We start from the raw sequence: 21665 nt of genomic DNA, 5'->3' as shown, positions 1-21665 counted from the left end.
CAAGAACAAACAAATGAAAAAAAAAAAGTATTTAAGTTGAATGCTGATATTAATCCATACAAATGTAACACAACCCGCCCATTTGATACCTTGTATGTGTGTATTCTACTTATTTAACATCACAAGAGTTGAAGAGAAATTTATACATCAAAATTAAATAAATATATGATCTATATTGCTCGAATTCTTTAAAAATGTTGCCAGGTACGTGTTAGATCCTCCAAAAGTAGTGCATTCTTGGAGGATCCAACACGAGTTTGATAACATTTATGTGTACACAAAACTATGTATTGTCTTCAAGTTAATTTATCTCCTTTGGAAATTCAAGAACTTTATGCCATAAGCAAAAACAAAGGAGAACAGAACAGCCCAAGCAACATGAGCAACAGCAACAACTCCCAAGAAGTCATACTCAAATCCCAAATAATCTTTTAAAAATAGCTTTAATGGTATTTCGCCAACGCCTGGTACCTCAACGTTATCATTCTTGTCACCTACAAGAGATGTTACAAGACCGTATATCGTCCATGCTACTGGAGAACCCCAGTAATACCACCTCCACCATATCGGAATTTGCTGCAAAAGCAAACATTTTGATGTTATCAGATGCAAAGATCTTTTTCCATGTTATAGATTTCAGTCCAGTGTTCTGCTTATTTTTTATGTGACGATGACATGAATTGAGCTCAAATGGAACAAGAAGGTTTCATATAGCGGACCTTAACTTGTTAGTGTACGAGGCATAGATGTTGTTGTTGTTGTTCTGCTTCTTTTAGACTAAAATTGTGTGTTTGCATAGTACTTCTAAGATTCATAGGTCGGATTTGTTTCAGTGCTGCTAAATTACGTTCATCTTATTACTTAAACATGCAATGTGGAAAGTTACAATTAAAAAGTTGCCAATAAAAGACATTTTTTTAAAACGTACCAAAAAGGAAAGTAAGACAGATTGAAATGGAGAGAGTAGGATTTAGCTTATATACACCGATAGTGTAAAGAGTTTTACACTAGTAGTGTATTTAAGCTTGTTCTAGGTTACTGATTCCATTCTCTGGGGATGATTAAATGTATAGAAATGAAACTCATTTTGATATTGTAGGGGCTATTGTACTTACCAGTCTAGGGATAAGAAAACCAGAGAACAAGTTCCAAAAGCTGAGGAAGAATGTCATGACGATGGCAGCAATCTGGTAGTTTGGAGTGAGTGCTACAAGCATCATTCCATACATTGTGAAGTAAACGAAGCACATGAAAATGAAGAAATAGAACCAAAAGAATTTAGCAGCTGTCCAGTGAAAACCGATCATTGAGTACAGAAGGAGGCTGTAAATAACAGTCTGGATCGCGATGTAGATAGTCTCTATGGCCACCTGGAGAGGGCAAAAGAAAAGATTTAGTTCTTTGACGACGACTTGATTCTACATATCTATACATAGACATAATACATAAACAAACACTCAAACTTGGCTTCAGCTGGAAAGTAAGCACTCCAACTTTGAGAGTGCACATCTAGACTTGTCAACTTGGTCTCAACTGACAACTAAACACTCTAACCAAAACCCACGGTGTGTCGTGGACACTTGATGCTGAAGAGACACATAAATTTTGGAGGTAACTAGATGATCATTTTGTAGGTTGGAGTGTTCAACTAACATAGTGGTGATGAGTTGATGTGTCTAGATGTGCATACTAAAGTTGGAACGCGTACTTGTCAGTTATCAGGTGAGGCCAAGTTAGAGTGTTTGTGTATGTATTATGCCTATAGACATATTTTTTCTAAGAGGAAACTTATACTATACAAGTAATGTTCTGTTGGTGCTTCTCTTACCTGAGCGAATGCATAAGGCAGCGCAGAATACATCCCTGCTCCTCTTTCTCGATAAAAGACTGTTCTTTCTACCGCCACAACTGACTGCACAGTTGAAGTGTTTGTTCCGCCAAGGAACATAACAGCAGCATACATAGCTCCAAGTAGATTCAATAGGTCTTGCAGTTTGTACCTGTTATCATGATTATCCCATCAAGTTAAATGAGCAAGGGGTTCCATGAAATGAGGCCTAGTTGATTGATTCGTCGATTAAAACACTGATGACAGAAGGAGCAAAACGAGTACTAGTGCAAGATGATGACTTACATTTTGTTCCCTTTATCCCAGAAGATAATTCCAAATATGATCCCTATAATTGCTGTCATGAAAAACCTTACGGCATTATATTGCGGATGCCTCCAATAGGATAAGTGTTGTTTCCAAAAGCAAGCCTTGCACTGATCAACAAACGGTTGTGAATATTTCGTAGGAAAACGAAGGTCTTGGGACCCTGGTACTGGAACACTTAGTTGTTTGATTAGTTCTTGATTCCTCCTGTGAAAGTTGAGTTATAAACGACGGTGAGCTAGTTAGTAACACAGTACTGAAAGTAAAATGAAAAAGACAATGTTATCTTCTTATTACCTATATAGATCCGAGTTCGTGTAAATGTCTCCAAAGTCCACATTTAGTTGACCCTCAACTGCTGGAGTTGTGATATCCAACATCCAAGTAGCTGGATTATATCCTTCTTTGATTGTAGGAACCCCCGGAACAGACTGAAAAAAAAAAACGGTTTTTGTTACTGATTTATCTATACAGTAATGCCGCGACACCTTGAAATTTTTGAATGAGATGATACTGACCTGAAAATATTCGATCAATAGGCGAGAATGATGCCCAAGAGGCCCTGCATAAATGACTTGTCCTCCTCTTTTCATTAACAACAGCTGCAAAGGTAGTCATTCGCGTGAGAAGAACAGTGGCACACAAGAATTGCAGATTTGTGAAAGTTATATTCCTTCCGTTCTATTTTATGTGAAGGTGTTTAACTGAGCACGAAGTTTAATAAAGAAAGAAAGGCTTTTGGAACTTGTAGTCTAAAAATGACGTATTCGCGGCTATAAAATCATGTCACTATGAGTAAAACGGGAAGTTCAAATTAAACTGACTCCAAATAGAGAAAGTTGCCATTCTTTTTGGTAGACTTAAAAGAAAAGAGTGACACATAAAATAGAATCGATGGAGCATAAGACAATATTCCAATCATTTACCTCATCAAAAGCTTCAAAGATATCTATGCTTGGCTGGTGGATAGTGCACACGACAGTTCGGCCTGTATCTACTGTATTTCTCACAGTTCGCATAACAATTGCCGCTGCTCTAGCATCAAGTCCTGATGTAGGTTCATCCATGAAAATAATAGATGGATTTGCTACCAGTTCAACAGCTATGGTCAGTCTTTTTCTTTGTTCAGTTGAGAGACCATCTACCCCTGGCAGGCCAACTAGACAATTCCGGAGAGGATTCAACTCGACTAGTTCCATTACTTCCTCGACAAAATTCTGAACAAAAACACTAGGCAAGTTAGTCCTTCACCTTCTTTTCGCTGAAAATTAACAGGGCTATTTGCCTCAATCCAAAGAAAGATGGGATTATCTATTCTGTATTGTGATGATTCATCATAATAGAATGGCTTTATGCTGGCTGTCAGCCTATCGTGACCCTCCTTTTTTATCGGACTTGGGACAGACAATGCGAGCAAGCTCACACTGGCAGATTTATTTTAAAATTGCTTTAACAGAAAGATGCTTATTCAATGGATATTGCAAGGTTTTGAAGCAGAAGCAAAAATGAAACTTTTGCGGACATGAACATGATAAAAACAAAAGGGACAGCAACGATGGGAGCAAATACCTTCCTAGTTTCCTTTTTGACATCCGGGGAGAGACGCAACCACGCTGAATATATCAATGACTCATAAACAGTAACATGTGGAGAATGAATGTCATTCTGTTCACAATAACCACTTATCCGAGCAAAAGTTGATTGGTTTTTCAGATAACCAGAAATGATGATACTTCCGTCAGTGTAGCCACCAGTTTTTCTTCCTGCTAAGACATCCATCAAAGTAGTCTTCCCAGCTCCACTTACACCAACTAAGGCTGTAAGGACTCCAGGTCTGAAAGCGCCACTAACATCTCGTAACAATTGGAGACGAGTCTCTTCAATTCCTTGGGATTTCATTTCCTGACAGGCATACAACCGGATGATGAGTAATAAATTAAGCATAACAGTATCAATGCTTACAGCGCGAAGAATGTTTCTTACTTCTGGCATATCGACATAGTAATTGACATGGTTAAATGCAAGTGACAATGGCTGGAAAGGAAGCACCATTCCTCTTTTTTTGGATGCTCTTTTGTCAATACTCGAGTTGTTCCTCACAGCCATATCTATACCTGCAACAATCATTCAGCATATGACCAAATTTATCATGATCAGTACAATAACCTTCGTTTATATATATTTTTCAGTGTCTAAACCAAGCTATAAATTTTTGAACCTTCAAATGTTGTGGTGGTAGATGCTGAACTCTTCTCTGTTGATTCTTTGGGGCTACGGTTTCTTTGCTCATTTTTCTTACTTTTGTCGTCATCCATACTAACAGATGTAGAATCAGCAAATGCTGCATTTTATTTACAAGAAAGGATGAGAGAGCAACAAATAAGTTTCCAAAATTTTAAATAGAAGAGAGAATCTCTAGCTTACGGTTTAAGTAAGTCAGCGCCAAGATGAAGCATAAGTTGAAGAGAAATGAGAAGGCAAATAGGGCAATGATACATATCCAGAACATATAATCATCTGAATACATGCTCCTTGACTTAAGAAGAACCTTTCCCACCGTTTCCTCGGAGAAACTAGTGTCATTGTTATGCTGGAAAAAAAAGATCGGTATGTAAAGATAATGAAAATTTGATGGTAGTCACTGTTTGTGAACATAATTGCATAGCTTACAGTACTCCATCTTGTGTCCAGAAACTCATTGATAGCTATTGCATTCTGTGCATATGACATTGGAGATGCATAGTAGCCCCATTTTATCCATAGTTCGAGGTCATCTAACAACAATAAATAAGCAATTGCATTAAGAATATTGGTCATTTATGTCCACCTATAGACCCCTGATGTACAAATTAACAATCTGTAACTGAACTAGTCTTCTGTTATAAAGAAATTTATCAATCTAGAGGATGTCATAATGAACCTTTTGCGACAATGAAACCACCAAGCACAAAGACTATCAGTAGACTGAAAGTGCCAATAGTGCTTGCAACTACTAGAGTCCTTCCAATTGCAGCAATGAAGCGGAAGAGAGACAACGCCATCTGGTGCAGAGCGAAAAATACCAAGAATTGACGGAAAAACCTGAAAATTTTCCGAGGTCCAGATAATAGAAGTTTGATCAGTTTGAGCTCATTATATTCCTATATATTCATACTGACCATGAATCATATTTTGGTTTCTAGGAGTGAACGGTGGTACATACCTACTTGCAGCAGGAGCAAAACCGATGGTATAATAAGTAAGGACAACCCATATCAATGATTCCATGAAGGAGAGGGGGATTCTTAAAAGCCAAATGGGGAGAGCAAAAGCCCAGGCAGGATAAAATAGAGAATCTCTTTGTTTAAAGAATACGGGAAGTCTGAAAATGATCAGTGCAAGCTCTCCTGCACCGTTAAACATCACATTGATTAGGCTGAAAAACAATGCCCCGTAAAATTTGCCTCCGTCTGCAATCTGTCCAACTTTCATTTCTGTCCTAAAGAATACCGTAAAGGTTATTATTGACATGACAGTAATCTGGAATGTCTTGAACATGTATAAGAACGAATTTCGCTTTATTAATAGCCATTCCCTTGATAAACATGCCTTGAAGAGTTCCATGTTGGAGATACCATATTTTTCTGTGACAAGTGCAGCAGGATGGGCTTTGCTTTTGTCATAAGCAGCTTCTAGTTCATCGAGAAGGTCACGTCCAACACGAAAATTGCTAAAATGTTCTGCGAATTCAGCCACTGTAATGAATCTGTAAGGTTGGTTTTCCCTGAACCAATATTGTTCTTGGTCCTTTAGAGAAGTAACCTCTTGGAGAAAGTCAGCAATTCCTTTCCTTTCTGGACATTTAAATCCAACACTCTCGAAAAACTCAAGCACGTTCTCACGTGGACCTTGGTAGACTATGCGTCCCTCCGAGAGCAAAATAATGTCATCGAAAAGTTGAAAAGTTTCAGGTGCAGGTTGAAGAAGGGATATTATCATAGTTACATCCATTATATGGACCATTTGTCTCATGTATTTGACAATTTGAAATGTTGTAGAACTGTCGAGGCCCGTTGAGATTTCATCCATAAAGAAAACTTTAGCAGGACCAACCAACATTTCTCCTGTATTCAATAAAAAGTTGAGACAAATGTCATATAGTGAATATGCCATGAGAAACTGATCAAACTAGTCAAATAATGATATACTTGTTTGACTCGACATGAAATTCAAGAATGAAAGAAACATTTTCATCACATACTAAAAGTTCTCTTAGAACTCATAAATTAAACATGCCATAACATTTATTTTAAAACCATATCATTAAGGGCAAGTGAGAAGTTTAAAGTTGAAGAATTTCCAAATATTGAGGAAATGGATGGAGCAATAGTTTAGAAACCTGTCGTCAGCCGCTTCTTCTGTCCACCTGATATACCTCTTCTCATCTGATCACCTACCATTATATCAGCACATATATCCAGCCCAAGAATCTGCAGATTTCCTCAATAATAAGATACCCCTAATCCGGTTCTTAAATGCACCGAATTATTATGACTAAGATCAAGATCTAACCTTAAGAACATAGTCTGTGACCAGACTTGATTCTTGGCCTGCAACTGCTATAGCTTTCATAAATGCATCTATCTCGGGATCTGGTTTGATTCCCAATTCCTTTTCGCGCCTTGACAGCTCTGTGAGGAGATCATATCTTGTTCCAACTCCTAAACTACGTCCGGCAAAATCCAACGTCTCTCTGACTGTCATCTCTCCATGATGAAGGTCATGCTGACTGATATAAGCACAAGTCCTTTGAGGAATAAAATCTGAGAGCTCATGACCACAATAACTGATTTTTCCGGCAACCTAAGCACACGAACTAGTAGTTAGATATACATCATAGATTAAACACTTCACGCTGTAATTTCTCAACGTTGAAGAATCACATACTCTCAGATCCTTGTCTGGCACTCCAGCAAGTGATTTTAGCAATGTAGTTTTCCCACCTCCCGGAGGCCCAAGAAGTAGTATCATCCTATAAGATACAACAAGCACAATGTACTTTTCTGACTCCATTTGACGATAAAGCACTTTTCAAAATAAGTCGATTTTGGAAACTTCACCAAATAGATTATAGATGGAATGTCCATTTGACGAAACACACTTTTTAAAATAAGCAGATTTTGGAAGCTTCGCCAAGACTACAGATGGAATGTCATTTATTGAACATACCTTGATGGTTTTACAATTCCACTTACATCACGAAGTATCTTGACGGCCCTTTTCTTCGAAGGGACAAGCTTGATTTTTTCAAGAGCCCCCTATGAAATTTGAACATAAAAAAGAAACTTGATTAAGACAAGTACCTTGCTGCACAAAGTGCTCACTCTATTAGCAAAATTAAACAATATAGAACCTCAGAATCAATATAATTGTTGAAAGGAAATAATACCTCTACAAAGTTGATGGTAGCATTCCACAGAGTAGGTAATGCTCTAGATCCATCATATGTATCTCCTTCGATGGAAAGATGCTCGTACCGAACTTCAATTTTTGGAATATCAATCCCAACCCTATATCATGCAAAAAAAAATCCTATTGATATACACATAATTTCCATATTTGGAACAATATCAAAACACCAAAATAAGATATTATTGAAAACCATGAGACACAATGTCCTCAATAGACAGAGTTATCCGATTCTTGTGATGGTAGATGAGGTAGCAAATACCTGATAAAACAGTCGAGGTGTGCAAAAACTAACCCCGATAATGAATATCAAGAAAGATTAAAGTGTTTTACCTATCAGTCCTATCTCTTAGCCTAAGAAGAAACCTCTCATTATCTTCTTCCACAATCCTAAGTATAGTTTCCATCAACTGCTTTTTATCTTGCAATCCAAGATTCGTTACATCAACTTCTTGATGAACAATCTTTCCATCATCCAATGTTTGTTTCAAAATCCCTTTCCTCAGCCTATCATATGTTGGAAGTCTCTCGATTGCAGCCCATTTTAGCTCGTCTTCATCGTCGTTTTCCCTCCCATTTCGCTGGAAAACATCACCTCCTGGTGCAGTTAAAACTTCTGTAACACTTGCTGAAGTCCAGCTTCTTACACTTGTTGATCCAAAACTCATTCTCCTGCTCCTACTCGTCGATCGTCGGCTTAGAGACTTGTTCAATTCATCTTTGCTTATAGTTGCTGACATTTTCACTTTATGTAAAACTCAAATTTACACCTTTGGAATCACCTGTTGTCAATTCAATATTTTAGGATAACCAGAAAAGATTTAAACTTTCTGAATCAAACACCCTTTCCAGTTCAAGATTTTTCACCAAAGATCACATTTTTACGAGTTTTCTACCTGAACTACCACCAACTACATATCAAAACACGCCTCAACTCTTGGTTATTCCTTTCTACCTAAACGATGATGATATTTCAAGGAGGAAAAGGGAACAATTGATAGTTGAGGCGTGTTTTGATAAATAATTGGTCATAGTTCAGGTAAGAAACTCACAACATACTCTATACTTCATATACGAAACTCGAAAAACCAGGATACTTTAGGTGTGTTTTTTACCATTACACATTGAATAAAGTTTACTTACTTTCAAGTTTCATATACACACATTAAACTCAAAATTGCACCTTCTTCATATACAAAAAAAGATTAAATTTCAATGAATCAAATACCCTTTTTCATAATTCAAAAACTCAAAAAATTTCACCTTTGTAATCCCCTGCTTCTAATTCAAGATTTGTTCAGCAACTTGATACCTACAAAAGACAGTCCAATGCACTAAGCTCCTGCTCCCGAACCACAATAGTCTATTGTACGCAGTCTTGCCGTACATTTCAGCAACAACTTGATACACACAAAAGATTATGGATAGTCTCTAAAACAAGAAGTATATAAAAAAGAAGTTGGATAGTATCATTATAGAGAAAAAAAAACTCAATTTGTTTGTATACACATCACTTTTTTTTTGATGATTTCATCTTTATATATATATATATATATATATATATATATATATATATTCTGAAAAGAAAAAAACAAAGGAGGAGTCTTTTATCATGCAACGCTAAATAGTCGTCCACTCAATCGCTTAAATTAAATAGAATGACATGATTTTTTCTAGATATCAAAATTTATATGATTTATATATATTTTCTAGAAAAAAGTAAACAGTAAATTCGACTAATTTTTTATATTCTCTCCATTTCATACTCCTTCTAGTAAAAATATTTTTACTAATTTATTTTTAATTTAATAATATTCTAATATAATTTTTTACTATATAAAATATAATCATACTGAATATATTATTATTGTCGTGTGAGAAAGGAACCAATGAATATGCATATTATATGGAGTTAGGTGTATTTCCAATTGGAAAAAATTATTACTAGAAATGATTTCTTAACAGACTTTTTATTTCTTAGCATTAACTTTATTTGACTAAAAAATAGGTTAGTTATGATTGGATGAAAGTGTATAATATAAGATATTTGTTAAATAAGTGGATTGAATAGAATTTCAGTAGGTTAAATTAGGCCTAGTTAATAAATGGGCGAGATATCGAACCATTCAAAAGATACTTGGGCTGTAATAAACGAAAATGTAGATCATAACTCAATTCGTCAAATTTTTTACTAAATTCTAATTGCTTTATTTATTCTTTTATAAAATAATTTACTACTTCGTAAAAAAATAATTAATCATGATTATATATTATATCAAATTAAAAAAATATATTTTAAAATATACATTTCCTGTGTTAATTTAGACTACATATTAACTCGATTATTAGTGAGCTGAAATAAATTGAACTATAAATAGGCAGATCAATAATCTATTTAAACTTGAACAAATTTAATGAGTCGGATTTGATTTTGTCACCGCTATATTACGTGTGAAAAAGGTGTGGAGTCAAATAAATGCTAATGTTTGACAAATGAATTTTCTTGGACCCACGGACTCATACTATTCTCTCTCAAGGTGCTTTCCCCACTAACTTATTGCCTTATCTCATCTATTTGTAACTCACCACCAAGTAACGTAGCGGAGTTAGAAATTTCGAATTTGAGTTTGAATCGATGCGATGGAGTTTTAAGGCTTTGCTTCGTGTATCGTATGACGTTATACTTTGAATTATTCTTTTTAATAGACTAACGTAATAACATTTTGTTTGATCTATTTAAGGTTATTTATTAATATTTATAATTATTATTTCAGTAATTTGATAATATAAAAATTCATTTACGCTATCGTATAGTACTTTCATTTAATTTCAAGGATGGATAGTCATACAATAAAATGCCATATGTAATGCATGCATGGTGCCAATGACTTTTTTTCTTCTTCAAATTTTATGATTATACTATCCTATCCGTCACAACCTCGACACGTGGTTATAAATTATAATCCCAATGTTAATATTTATGAAAGAAATAAATATCTATGCTTATTTGTCAGAATTCATTAAAACTATCGTAGTCTAGTCCAGCTACTACAACATTGGATATTTATTGACAAATGACATTTGTTTCACTTATTCAACTCTTGAGCTCAAATATAAGGAAATGTAAATTAAAAGAAAAAAAATCATTAGAATTCAACATCAAGGCTTGTACTTTATGCTATAGGGATTGCACTTTCAATTTTTCAAAATTCATAATCATATCATATCATTTATATATATATATATATAAGAGAACTTTAGGCCCGCCTACGTGGCTTGTGATTTTTATAAAAAAATGTGAATTTTATTGAAAAGTTGTGACTTTTATGAAGAGTTGTTACTTTTATGAAATGTTGTAACATTTATGAAAGGTTGTGACCTTTTCGAAGAATTGTGACTTTTTTCAAAGAATTGTGACTTTTTCGATAAGACACAATAAGCATTTGTTTACATTACCCTTTTGTCTTTAAATAAAGAGATTTCCTCTCATTTTAAAACAAAGAAAATAATAAACTTCTTCTTCTTCTTCTTCTTCTGCACAATTAAATATTTGTATACTTTGTTCCTGTTGAGTGACTCACTAACACTATTGTTTTTGTATCGTTACATTGGTGAATAAAATTGTTTCACCTTGAGAGTATCTATTTCTTTAAACCTCGGGTACTAGAGGGGAATGATTTTCTTAAGGAGACATTGTGCATTCAGTGGGCTCGATTTTTCCTTTCTATTTCATTCTATTGTTACAGGTCCTGGTATGTTTTTTTACAGTCATTAATTTATGCTAATGATACTAATTTTTGAGTACATGTTTTAAACTTTGTTGTTTATATTTTTGTAAAGTTATTATTATACGTATTTGTTAGTACAAACTCTATATAAATTCAACTACTGCAGATTCACAAATAACTTTTTGCAAAATACATTTATTTAGAATATTCTCCAAAGAAATCATTTTTCTCCAAGAGATCAAGCATAAAAATTTATATGATTTTTTGTTGTCATAATAATGTTAATACTAACATGAGTAAAAAAAAAAAAAGTCAAATAATAGCATTAAAATTAGCAATTAATTACAATTATAAGATACACAATGATGATTATACTCTCAAACCAAAGTACCTTTTTGAACTTTTTTCCCATTATCCCTTACTTCTCTTTCATCCTTTTCAAGAATCCTTTAGGGTGTGTTTGGTACGAAGGAAAATGTTTTCCTGGAAAACAAGTTGATTTTTGACTTATTTTCTCATGTTTGGTTGGTGAGTAGAAAATATTTTTCGGAAAAGATTTTTAGTGTTTGATTTATGAATGAAAAATATTTTTGAGAAATATCTTTTATTTTTACTAAAGTAGAAAATAATTTTTTAAATTGAAAAATAGTTTTTAAAAACAAACTTAAATTTTTTTTTTGGGGGTGGGGGGTGGTAGGGAGTGGGTGAAGGGGGGGGGAGTGGTAGGGGGTGGGTGGGTGGGGGTCGAGGGTGGGGGTGAAAAAATTAAATTTTGAAATTGAAAATATTTCTTAAAAACCAACTTGAAAGTTTTTATTTTTTTTTTGGGGAGGGGGGGGTGGGGGGCTGGTAGGGGGTGGGTGGGTGGGGGTTCTAGGGATGAAAAAATGAAATTTTGAAATTAAAAATATTTTTTAAAAATAAACTTAAATTTTTTGTGGGGTGGGGGTGGTGGGGGGTTCAAGGGTAGGATGAAAAAATGAAGATTTGAAGTTGAGAATATTTTTTAAAAACAAACTAAATTTATTTTTTTGGGTAGGGGGGGGGGGGGGGGGGTTAGGGTAGGGTGGGTGGGTGGGTCGAGGGTAGGGTGAAAAAATGAAATTTTGAATTTGTAAATATTTTTTAAAAACAAACTCAATTTTTTTTTCGGGGTAGGGGGGGTGGTGATCGAGGATTGGGATGAAAAAATAAAAATTTGAAGTTGAAAATATTTTTTAAAAACAAACTTTAATTTTTTTCTTTTTGAAGGGGTTGGGGGCTAATGGGGGGCTGATGGGGGGGGGGGGGGGCGAAGGTAGTGGATGGGGGTAAAAAAATAAAAAATTGAAATTAGAAATATCTTTTAAAAACAATTTTTAATATTTTTTTGGGAGGGGGTGGGGGTAGGGGTGGGGGTGGAGTAAAAAAATTGAATATAAAAACAAGCTTTAAAATTTATTTTTTTCGGGAGGGGGGGGGGGAGTTGGTTGAGGGTGGTTTGAGGGGAGGGACAAAATAAATTGATTTTTTCAACAAAAAAATAATTGTAATTTGAAGTTGGAAGAGAGTTTTGGAAAATGTTTTCCTTAAGTTTAGAAGGGAAGTCATTTTCCTTAAATTTGAGGAAAATGAGTTGATTTGGAAAACATTTAGCCCAACCAAACATGAGAAAATTGGAAAACATTTTCCGGAAAATGTTTTCCTTCATACCAAACACACCCTTAATGTTTTGTTTTGTGCACAACTTCAATTCCAATAACTAATGTGTTTTAAATTTAATGTTTTGTTTGTGCGCAACTTCAATTCCAAAACACTATCATAACTATATTACATATGAAATTTGGATTTTGAAAGATTGCATTTTAATTTAAAAACACATAATGACTACATATTACTTATTTGTATATCATATGATTATGAAACCTTTGCTCTTGACAAACACAACAGTTATATATATATATATATATATATATATATATATATATTTAAAATATTTAATATTTTGGAAGTAATTGATAGTGTTATACTAATGAAATTTGCAAAGAAGAAAATTGAGAAAAATATTTATTTGACTCTCTAATTAAAGACACTATGTAACCATGCATATAGATGATTAAAATAAACTAACCACTGTAAAATTTCAAAAGCAAATTAATGAATCTGTAAAATGAAATTATGTAAACTAGGAGAAATAGTGTTATGATTTGTAATGTTGCCTTTTCTTTTAATAAAACAAATAGTAAATTACAATTGAATAACCCCTATACTCATAAAAACAAATTTATATAAAAATACTATAACATCAAAATACAAGAAATTTCTATTTTATTAAATTTTAAAGAAGAATGTTCTAACCGCGCAAAGCGCGGGTCCATTTACTAGTTAATATACAAATAGACACTTTAACTTCGCCTCAACGGACAATCAAACACTCCAATTTAAAAAATGCACATTTAAACATCTCAACTCGTTTCGACTGTGTCTCGTAGACATCCAACACTGACGTGTCACATAAATTTTGAAGGTGTCTAGATAATCATTTTGTAAATTAAAATATTTAACTGTCATAACGAAAATGAATTAATGTGTCTAGATATGTATCGTCAAAGTTTGAATGCTTAGTTGTTGCTTGACGGTGCCTTAAAGCCAAGATATTTGACAATGATTTCAGTTACCTTTTTTTTTTTTAATTTGTTTTTCACACCCTTACGTTATGTCTTGTGATGAAAACTGATTGTAAAATAAACTAAATCAAATAAATATTATTAATTATTGACTAAATAACAACAATTTCATCATTGTAAATTAATTAATAAGATTTTAAGTCAAGATCACAACAATAAATTATTGACTAAAAAGTAACTTATATGTTGTGATAAATTACAGGAATCTCACTCGTGATCACTAATTACTTGCCTCCAAATTAACTTTTTATATTATTATTATTATTATTATTATTATTATATATTACTGTATTAATATATTAATCAAGTTAATTTTTCTTTTTTGAAAAAATTGTGTTTTCAATTACCTAACTTTTTAACTGTATAAAGTTTTTTTTTTCGTCCACGATGCTCTACTTTTGCTATTTTGGGTCGATTTTTGTTGTATTTTAATCTAAAACATGTCTTGTCACATATATTAACTTACTCGTATCAATAATGCTCAAAACGCATGAATACGCCAAAAACCAAAGATAAGTGACGGACTCTGTTTGAACTCAAATTTTGTGGGTTCATTGGTGACGACTTATAAAATGATACTCATTATTTTCAAAAGGCGAAAGTTTTTTTTTTTTTTAAGTTTATGTATCACGAAATAGGAATTCAAGAGTATCTTTATTTTTTGTGTATATTAGTTCATTAATTATTCGAAATATGTGACCAGCTATGTTTGCGTTCAAATTTTGTGGGTCTATTGGTAACAACCTATTAAATGATACTCATTTTTCTCGAAAGGCGAAAGCCTCCTTTTTGGAGTTTATGATCACAAAATAGGAATTCAAGATTATCTCATTTTTTTCATGTATATTAATTCATGAATTTTCCAGATTATGTGTGATCGACTCTATTTAAGCTCAAATTTTGTGTATGGCGTCCTATTAAGCAATACTCATTGTTTTCTAACAACAAACACCACTCTTTGGAATTTATGTTTCACGAAACAAGAATTCAGGATTATCTCAATTTTTTCGTGTATTCGTCCATGAATTTTCTGAAATATGTGTGACCAATTCAGTTTTAGGTCAAATTTTGTGTGTCCATTGATGACAACCTATTAAATAAAACACATTGTTTTCGAACAACGAACATCGCTTTTCTTGGAGTTTATGTTTCACAAAACAGGAATTCAGGAATATCTCGATTTCACTTTTAATTAGTTTATTAATTCCAAGTTTCACACAGAGAAACTTTCAATCAAGAATAACTTTTTATTAAGAAGATTCATCTGTCACAATTGAACAAAGATTGAAACATCCTCACTTACCTACATGGAATGTCTACAACTCATAATGATTAACAATGACAAGAAACCTGAAATACTACTCGAAAATCGAGCTCTACGAAACTCATAAAGACGAAAAAAAGCAACAAATTAGTTCACAAAATGACAGTTCTTCCTGATTTCACCCTTCTGTCCTGTGAGGACGTCTAAAGTTCCCATATGCACCATTGCATCCGCAAATTTCTTACCCCACACACGTCCATATCTCGCGTTAAAGTTCACCATTTTCGCGGTTTTAGGATCACTCATCAATGTTTGATCAGTAACTAAAAGTCCCTTCTTACTATTTAAATCCATATAGTATTTGTTATCCAATTTGTTTGGTGTTATAACATCAAAATTAGTAGGATTTGCTACTCCTGTTCCATTTGTAAGTGATTCTGGTGGACAAATAGACTTCAACATCCTCTCGTATTCGCGATCAATTGGTAGATTTTGTTGCTTGTTCTGAGGGTATAGACGATTCGCGAAAACAGCACAATGAGCAATACCAATAGAATGTGCACCAGAGAGTGTTACCATTTCATCAACTGACATACCTTTTCTTGCAAAGCTCTTTATTAGTTCCTTGACACCAACAAACGGAGAGGGGAGATTGGCTAAGGCCTCGTCCTTGATGGAAACATGTCCATCACGACGTCCTGCTTGGACATCATAGTTTATCTTCCCAACATTGTAAGAACTGTCGCGAGCTGCAAAGGCAAGTATGTCAGCACACGAGACAGTTCCTGGACATGCAGCCTCGAGCTGCTTCTTAGCTTCATCGATCACCTCAAAACCTCGTAAACTATTCTTGTTTGCTATGCTTTCCTTTTCTGAATTCAGTCCATCCAATAGCACAGATGCATCACATCCCTAAAGTACATAAGAAAGTATTAAGTTGATGAAATTATCAAGCGTAAAACTCTGTGATGATCACCTCATCTAAAAGCTTAATGAGACGGTAACACAAGTAAAAAAAGTGTTTCCAAGTATTTGTTACATAAGAAAACTTAGAGCCACGCGTAAAGAGGCATGTTGAGACATAACATTAGATAGTAACTAAATGTGTGCTACAGTCGCTATCAGTTTAACAGTTCAGATGAAATGATCACACAGTTCAACACGCAGACAAAATGTATGAGATCATCAAGAGGACATTAGTACATTAGAACACAAAGACATCAACGTACCCTCACGAAGCAGTCATGAAAATGCAACCTGATAAGGCCAGCAGCAATGCCTGGATTACGAGTAACGGCTTTATACACAACATTTCTCACAATGGCTTCAGCAGAGGGACAAGTATAGCGATAGTAACCTACTTCAAGCGGACAGGAGGGTTGTCGTTTAGCCAACGAAGAGACTGAAAGAGACAAAATCAAACAAGAAACAAGTACAAAAACAGAACAATTATAGCACTTGGAATCCATCTTCTTCTTTTTTTCAGCTAGCTACTATGTCTTTTTTTCGCGCTTTAATCAAGTGAATGATGGATAATTTATGTAACACCATGGAACATTTTATAGTTTGCAAATATGTTGTTATGGAATCTTTTGTCAATATTAAAAACAGAACATGTTTACCTGTAATTTGTATGACTTTTGAAGAGTTCCACAACTAGATTCTTAAGAACTCAACGGGCACTTCTCCTTCGAGTCAAACAAACAAAGAAGGGAATCCCGTTAAGTTGTTGCAGAAAGTCAATCTTTCATCAACCTCTGGATACGAAAACACTTTCTCACTCTTTCACATACTAGGGGATTACAGAACACATACGTCTATTTCTCAAATGATTCATGTTGTAAAGTGCATATATTCTAAATGATCAAAAACTGATAATTTTTTCGAGTTTAACTTGTAAACTACATGTAATGGTCCATGATAAGTGTGACTAGTAACCTCCTACAATAGGTTAATTAACGTACATTTGATAAGGTAAAAGTTTATTATACTGTCGATATATATAAGTTAAATACATTTCTTAATGGATAAAAAAAATATTCAATTTTTAAGTTTAGTATGCTTTTTATTTTGAATAGTTGGTAGCATCTTAAGTGTTGAAAATGGATAAACAAATCCCATTTGAAGTTTGAGTTTGGTTTTTTATTTTATTAGTTGTTACTTGGTAGCCACTAACCACTATGATCTCATTTTATAGAAAATATTTGAATGTCAACTCATTATTATAAGTTTTATAAGGTCTTGACTTTTTTCTGATAATAAATAAATTTGAGTTATATACACATACATTATAATTGCACTGTCATTAGAATTTATCTTTGGTATAGTGAATCGGTTACCATTTTTATTAGGTTGACAATTATACGTAATTTGATTAACATGTCAAGTGTAAGTAATGTGACATTTTGTAATATATTTTTTTATACGTATCTTTTTCTATAGCTAATTTTTTTTTATTATTAAAACTTATGTTTAGTAATTAAAATATATTAATTCCTCTGATATAATAAAAGGTTTATTTTTCATCAAACATTAAAAATATCAAACTTCTAACATCTGACACAAGATTTTCATCTAAATATATGAGTTTCATATAATAATATTGCTATCCAATATGTTTCTTTTGAAAAAAAAAAAAGTAATAATATTAGTTGTATTTATCGTAGTATTATGTTTTAGTTTGACTTGAAAATCAAGGCTCATGAATAGTTATTTTGACAAGTGGAAAGGCCCTAAATGAAAATTTTACAATAAATTATAATATCATATTTTTGCATTTTCGGCGTCTTTTAGTCTCTTCCATGTCATGTTCTTCATCCAAAAATTTCAAATTTTCTTATTAGCCTTTCCTTCATCTTCATAATTTATAATAAAATGATTTTTAATGTGTATTAATTTTAAATAATTATACTGCTAACTAATTTTTGTGCCGCTTCATTCTTTATTTTTTTGTGTAATGTGTATAAATCTCTTAAAAATCAATCATACTACTAATTAATTGTTGTGCCTCTTCATATTCCATTTTTTTTCATTTATTCCTTGTTTTTTTTCCTCTCGTGTTTTACATTTAATTAGCCTAAATGGTGTATCAAATAAAAAATAATAATCTACACTCATTAGTATGCTATAACACAATTGTTTTACCCTCTTTATTTTTGGGCAAAAATATTCTTACCAAGTTTATATCTTTTATTGTGAGAGCTTGACAATCTTCATTTTCTTTTATTATCCTTTTAATTATTTGTTTATGTTTATCGAAATATCATTTTTTACGTATTTTTGTTAATCATCATTTTCTCTTCTTAGAGAAAGCAGTAATGAGATGAATTCTCCGTTTATTTCCTTTAAATGTTAGAACTTTGAATATTTTTATAATCATTATATGATATTATTATAAATAGTTATTCTTTTTTCATTTCTAAATTGATATGTTCTTGCTTTCAAATTATTTTGGTTTGTAGATGGGTCAGATTTGATTTGGAAAACTAATGAAGAGGTCAACATACGTTTTTTGGGATGTTCGGAAATCGGTATATCATCAGGTTCTTATAGTCAAGTTTAAGCATTGTTTGAATACTTACTTTCTTTATTTTCTAGTAAAGCTCTAGACCTTTTATTTTATAAATTTTGTATGATTTTCTGGATATTTGTATTTATAAGGTTTCCAATTGATACAAAATGAAAGGTTTTACATGTGTGCAGTATAAGAATTGGACTATATGTTTGCACCAGGTGATTTTATTATTTTATTTAATAATCATACAAGTTGTTATTTTAATCTTTTTTTTCTTTCGTTTTATATTATTTGCAATTTATTTTGTCAAGTCGGTATTTTAATTTGGTATTATATTTTACACATCAAGTTATTTAAATAATCTAAATTTGAGAGTAGATGTCAAAGTTGTAATTAAAGTCTCATAATTTAGTTTAGAGTACAACAAATTGCCACATCTGATGCAGATTGGGAAAATAATTTTTTTTAATCAAATTATACTTTTGGGTTCATAAATGTGTACTAATTAGTGATCACACATACAAAAATTTGATAGGGTTTAAAACATATTTTCTGAGGACGAATTACGTGCAAATTATTACTAAAGTAGCGACCCAAGACCGGTATAGTCCGAATCGGCAGTCGGCTCCTTATACTAATGGAGTAATGGGGTGGTCGGTCCGGATATTACTTATCCTTAGGACGATAAGGCCGTCCCGATAAGGGACCGGTATGTGGTCCACCGGTGCACTGGCCCAGATCGGTCACTTTCTGAAAAAGTGGCCAAAACTGTATTTTTTTTAAAAAAAATCAATACACAATCTTTTTCCTATAAATACCAACACATTTCTTTATTTTTCCTACATTCAAATCTTCTAATTCTCTCTCAATTTTTCAATTCTCTCTAGTGATAACAATTTTATATTATATTTTCCAATTAACATATATCAAGTAGAAGTTTTCAATTTTCAAGTTTTCAATTAACAATACACAATCTTCCAATTGATTGTTGCGGGAATCTCTGTGCCCTTTTTTTTAAGAAGGCTACAATAATTGGGCTATGCTTGCATCCATATATGCTATTGGATCAGCATTGTTTGCCTCTCTATTTCTTCGACCATTATCGGTGGATTATTTTTCAATTAACAATACACAATCTGCAGCAGCTTGAAGAACGCATGCAAGGACATCTGTGGGATATGATATCGAGGTGGTTAGATTGGCGGTTCAGGCTCAGACTCGTGGCAGTGATGCATACTTCTGATCTTGGTGATAATGCATGGTGATGATGCAGACACGCTCGAGGTAGCTAGACACGTTTTCTTTTTTCAAATCAAATGTAAATACCTGATGTTTCAGGTTTTGCTAGTAAATCAAATTCAAACTTTCATGTAGTCTCTCATGTGTTTAGTCGGTAATCGTCTAGTTGAAAAGTCTGCCTCTTTTATTTTCGGCTTTGATGAATTTAGAAAAAAATATTTTAAAAAAGTTTGTCCTATGCTGCATACACTTTTCTGTCTGGTCTAGTCGTATGTAAAATAGTGTTTGCTTTGAATTTGTTTGTTATTTTGTTGCGTTACATTTGTGTTTTCAAAAATTGTAATTTTCTGCTACCTTCTCTACGTGTTTATCAAATGTAAATTCACTGCCACTGGTAGTGGTTAATATTGTCATTATATGTTGATGTGCATACGCCTTAGGCCTCCAAATTCGAAAGTCAAGTTTTTAGTAATAATAAAATTATTATCAACTTGTTACGATCCGATTTCTCGATTTATGATGGCACCTACTATAACCCACCAGTAGGTAATTAGCCAACCCATACCCAAGACGACAAGTAATGAGTACAAGGGTAGGATTAAACAGCATATAACACCAACACTAAGAATAGATAGAAACGGAAGCAAACCAAAAACTACATACAATGGAAACCCTCCCAAAACCTCGAAAGCACGAGTACAAAGTTGTCTAATATGAACAAATACAAGTCCCAAAAGTGGACCACAACAAGTTGTCTCAAAGGCAAAAGACTAGCTAATATATATACAAAAGGAGACAGGATGATCCAGGCGACAAGTGCTCACCCTCGTCTCTGATATCCACAAGTTGCAAAAGATGGCACGAACGATCACTGCTGGTAGTTGGTACTAGCACTCTGCATCACCTAGAGGCATAGCTTAGGACCTCTTAACGGAGTCAATTCCAGAAATTCTGGCGTGGTCCCACATTTCCCGATTGACTCTAAAATTGGTATGTTTCCGTTTTATGTGATTTTGGTGTCTAAGCGACCGTACTAACGTTGTGATCATACTTATTGATAGTGTGGCAGCGTTCGAAGGTCGTTCAGAAAGGAAAAGCTCTGGTCTTGTGATTTGGAGCGCACGCGGTCAGCCTACAAGCATGCTACGACTTTCTTTCTAATTAGATTGAGCATGAATGTGTGAATTCATGATGATTAGTGCGAATTAGGGGCAGGTACCTAGCTATTCTTGCTTTCCTTCTTATAAACTATGTATTAGGATTGACCGCCACTGTTTCGGGGGTAGTACCATTTTAGTTGTGACTTGTATATTTGTTCGTATTAGACAGCTATGTACTCATGACTTCTACGTTCTAGGAGGGTTTTCATTGTATATAGTTTTTGGTTGCTTCCGTTTGTCTTTTCTTATTGTTGGTATTATATGTTGTTTATGTTTAATCCTACCCTTGTACTCATTAGTTGTCGTCCTCGGTACGGATTAACTTACCTACTGGTTGGTTATAGTAGGCGTCATCATGACTCGAGAAGCCGGGTCATAACAAATTGATAATAATTGAATTATTAATAAAATTGAGCCTTCAAATTTGGGGGCCTAAAGTGTATGCCTCGTTTTTAAAGGCATTGAGCCGCCCTGCATCAATGTACTTGCCA

The 21665-nt window shown here is 33.5% G+C and overlaps 2 protein-coding genes across 2 annotated transcripts; both read right to left on the bottom strand.

Moving 5' to 3' along the window:
• Window positions 1-275: 275 nt before the first annotated feature.
• On the bottom strand, window positions 276-8369 carry LOC125819471 (pleiotropic drug resistance protein 2-like). The gene is made up of 20 exons (XM_049498897.1): window positions 7937-8369; window positions 7584-7704; window positions 7364-7452; window positions 7082-7166; window positions 6707-6997; window positions 6534-6624; window positions 5358-6258; window positions 5076-5236; window positions 4826-4929; window positions 4580-4745; window positions 4374-4496; window positions 4139-4269; window positions 3725-4057; window positions 3082-3372; window positions 2674-2757; window positions 2453-2586; window positions 2135-2362; window positions 1829-2000; window positions 1116-1370; window positions 276-576 (listed from the first exon to the last, which is right to left on the bottom strand). The coding sequence occupies exons 1-20, from the start codon at window positions 8341-8343 to the stop codon at window positions 307-309; spliced, it is 4437 nt and encodes a 1478-aa protein (XP_049354854.1). The 5' UTR covers window positions 8344-8369; the 3' UTR covers window positions 276-306.
• A 7039-nt stretch (window positions 8370-15408) lies between these two features.
• LOC125819572 (peroxidase 5-like) lies at window positions 15409-16730 on the bottom strand. Its single transcript, XM_049499019.1, has 2 exons — window positions 16491-16730; window positions 15409-16173 (listed from the first exon to the last, which is right to left on the bottom strand). Exons 1-2 carry the CDS (start codon window positions 16728-16730, stop codon window positions 15409-15411), a joined length of 1005 nt encoding a protein of 334 aa, XP_049354976.1.
• Window positions 16731-21665: the final 4935 nt, after the last annotated feature.

This window comes from Solanum verrucosum, unplaced genomic scaffold, assembly GCF_900185275.1.
Source record: "Solanum verrucosum unplaced genomic scaffold, falcon-dt-bn FXZP01000255.1, whole genome shotgun sequence".
Taxonomy (NCBI): domain Eukaryota; kingdom Viridiplantae; phylum Streptophyta; class Magnoliopsida; order Solanales; family Solanaceae; genus Solanum; species Solanum verrucosum.
The sequence above is the reverse complement of the archived record's forward strand: the minus strand, read 5'-3'. Positions and strand labels throughout refer to the sequence as shown.

What these genes read in the sequence shown, in the direction of transcription:
- LOC125819572 (XM_049499019.1), bottom strand. Translation starts at nt 16,730, where the DNA reads ATGGATTCCAAGTGCTATAATTGTTCTGTTTTTGTACTTGTTTCTTGT. An exon ending in TTCATGACTGCTTCGTGAGG is followed by an intron (nt 16,174 to 16,490) that starts GTACGTTGATGT and finishes TATGTACTTTAG; the next exon opens with GGATGTGATGCATCTGTGCT.
- LOC125819471 (XM_049498897.1), bottom strand. Translation starts at nt 8,343, where the DNA reads ATGTCAGCAACTATAAGCAAAGATGAATTGAACAAGTCTCTAAGCCGA. An exon ending in TGGACACAAGATGGAGTACT is followed by an intron (nt 4,746 to 4,825) that starts GTAAGCTATGCA and finishes TTTTTTTTCCAG; the next exon opens with CATAACAATGACACTAGTTT. An exon ending in TGGGATAAAGGGAACAAAAT is followed by an intron (nt 2,001 to 2,134) that starts GTAAGTCATCAT and finishes TCATGATAACAG; the next exon opens with GTACAAACTGCAAGACCTAT.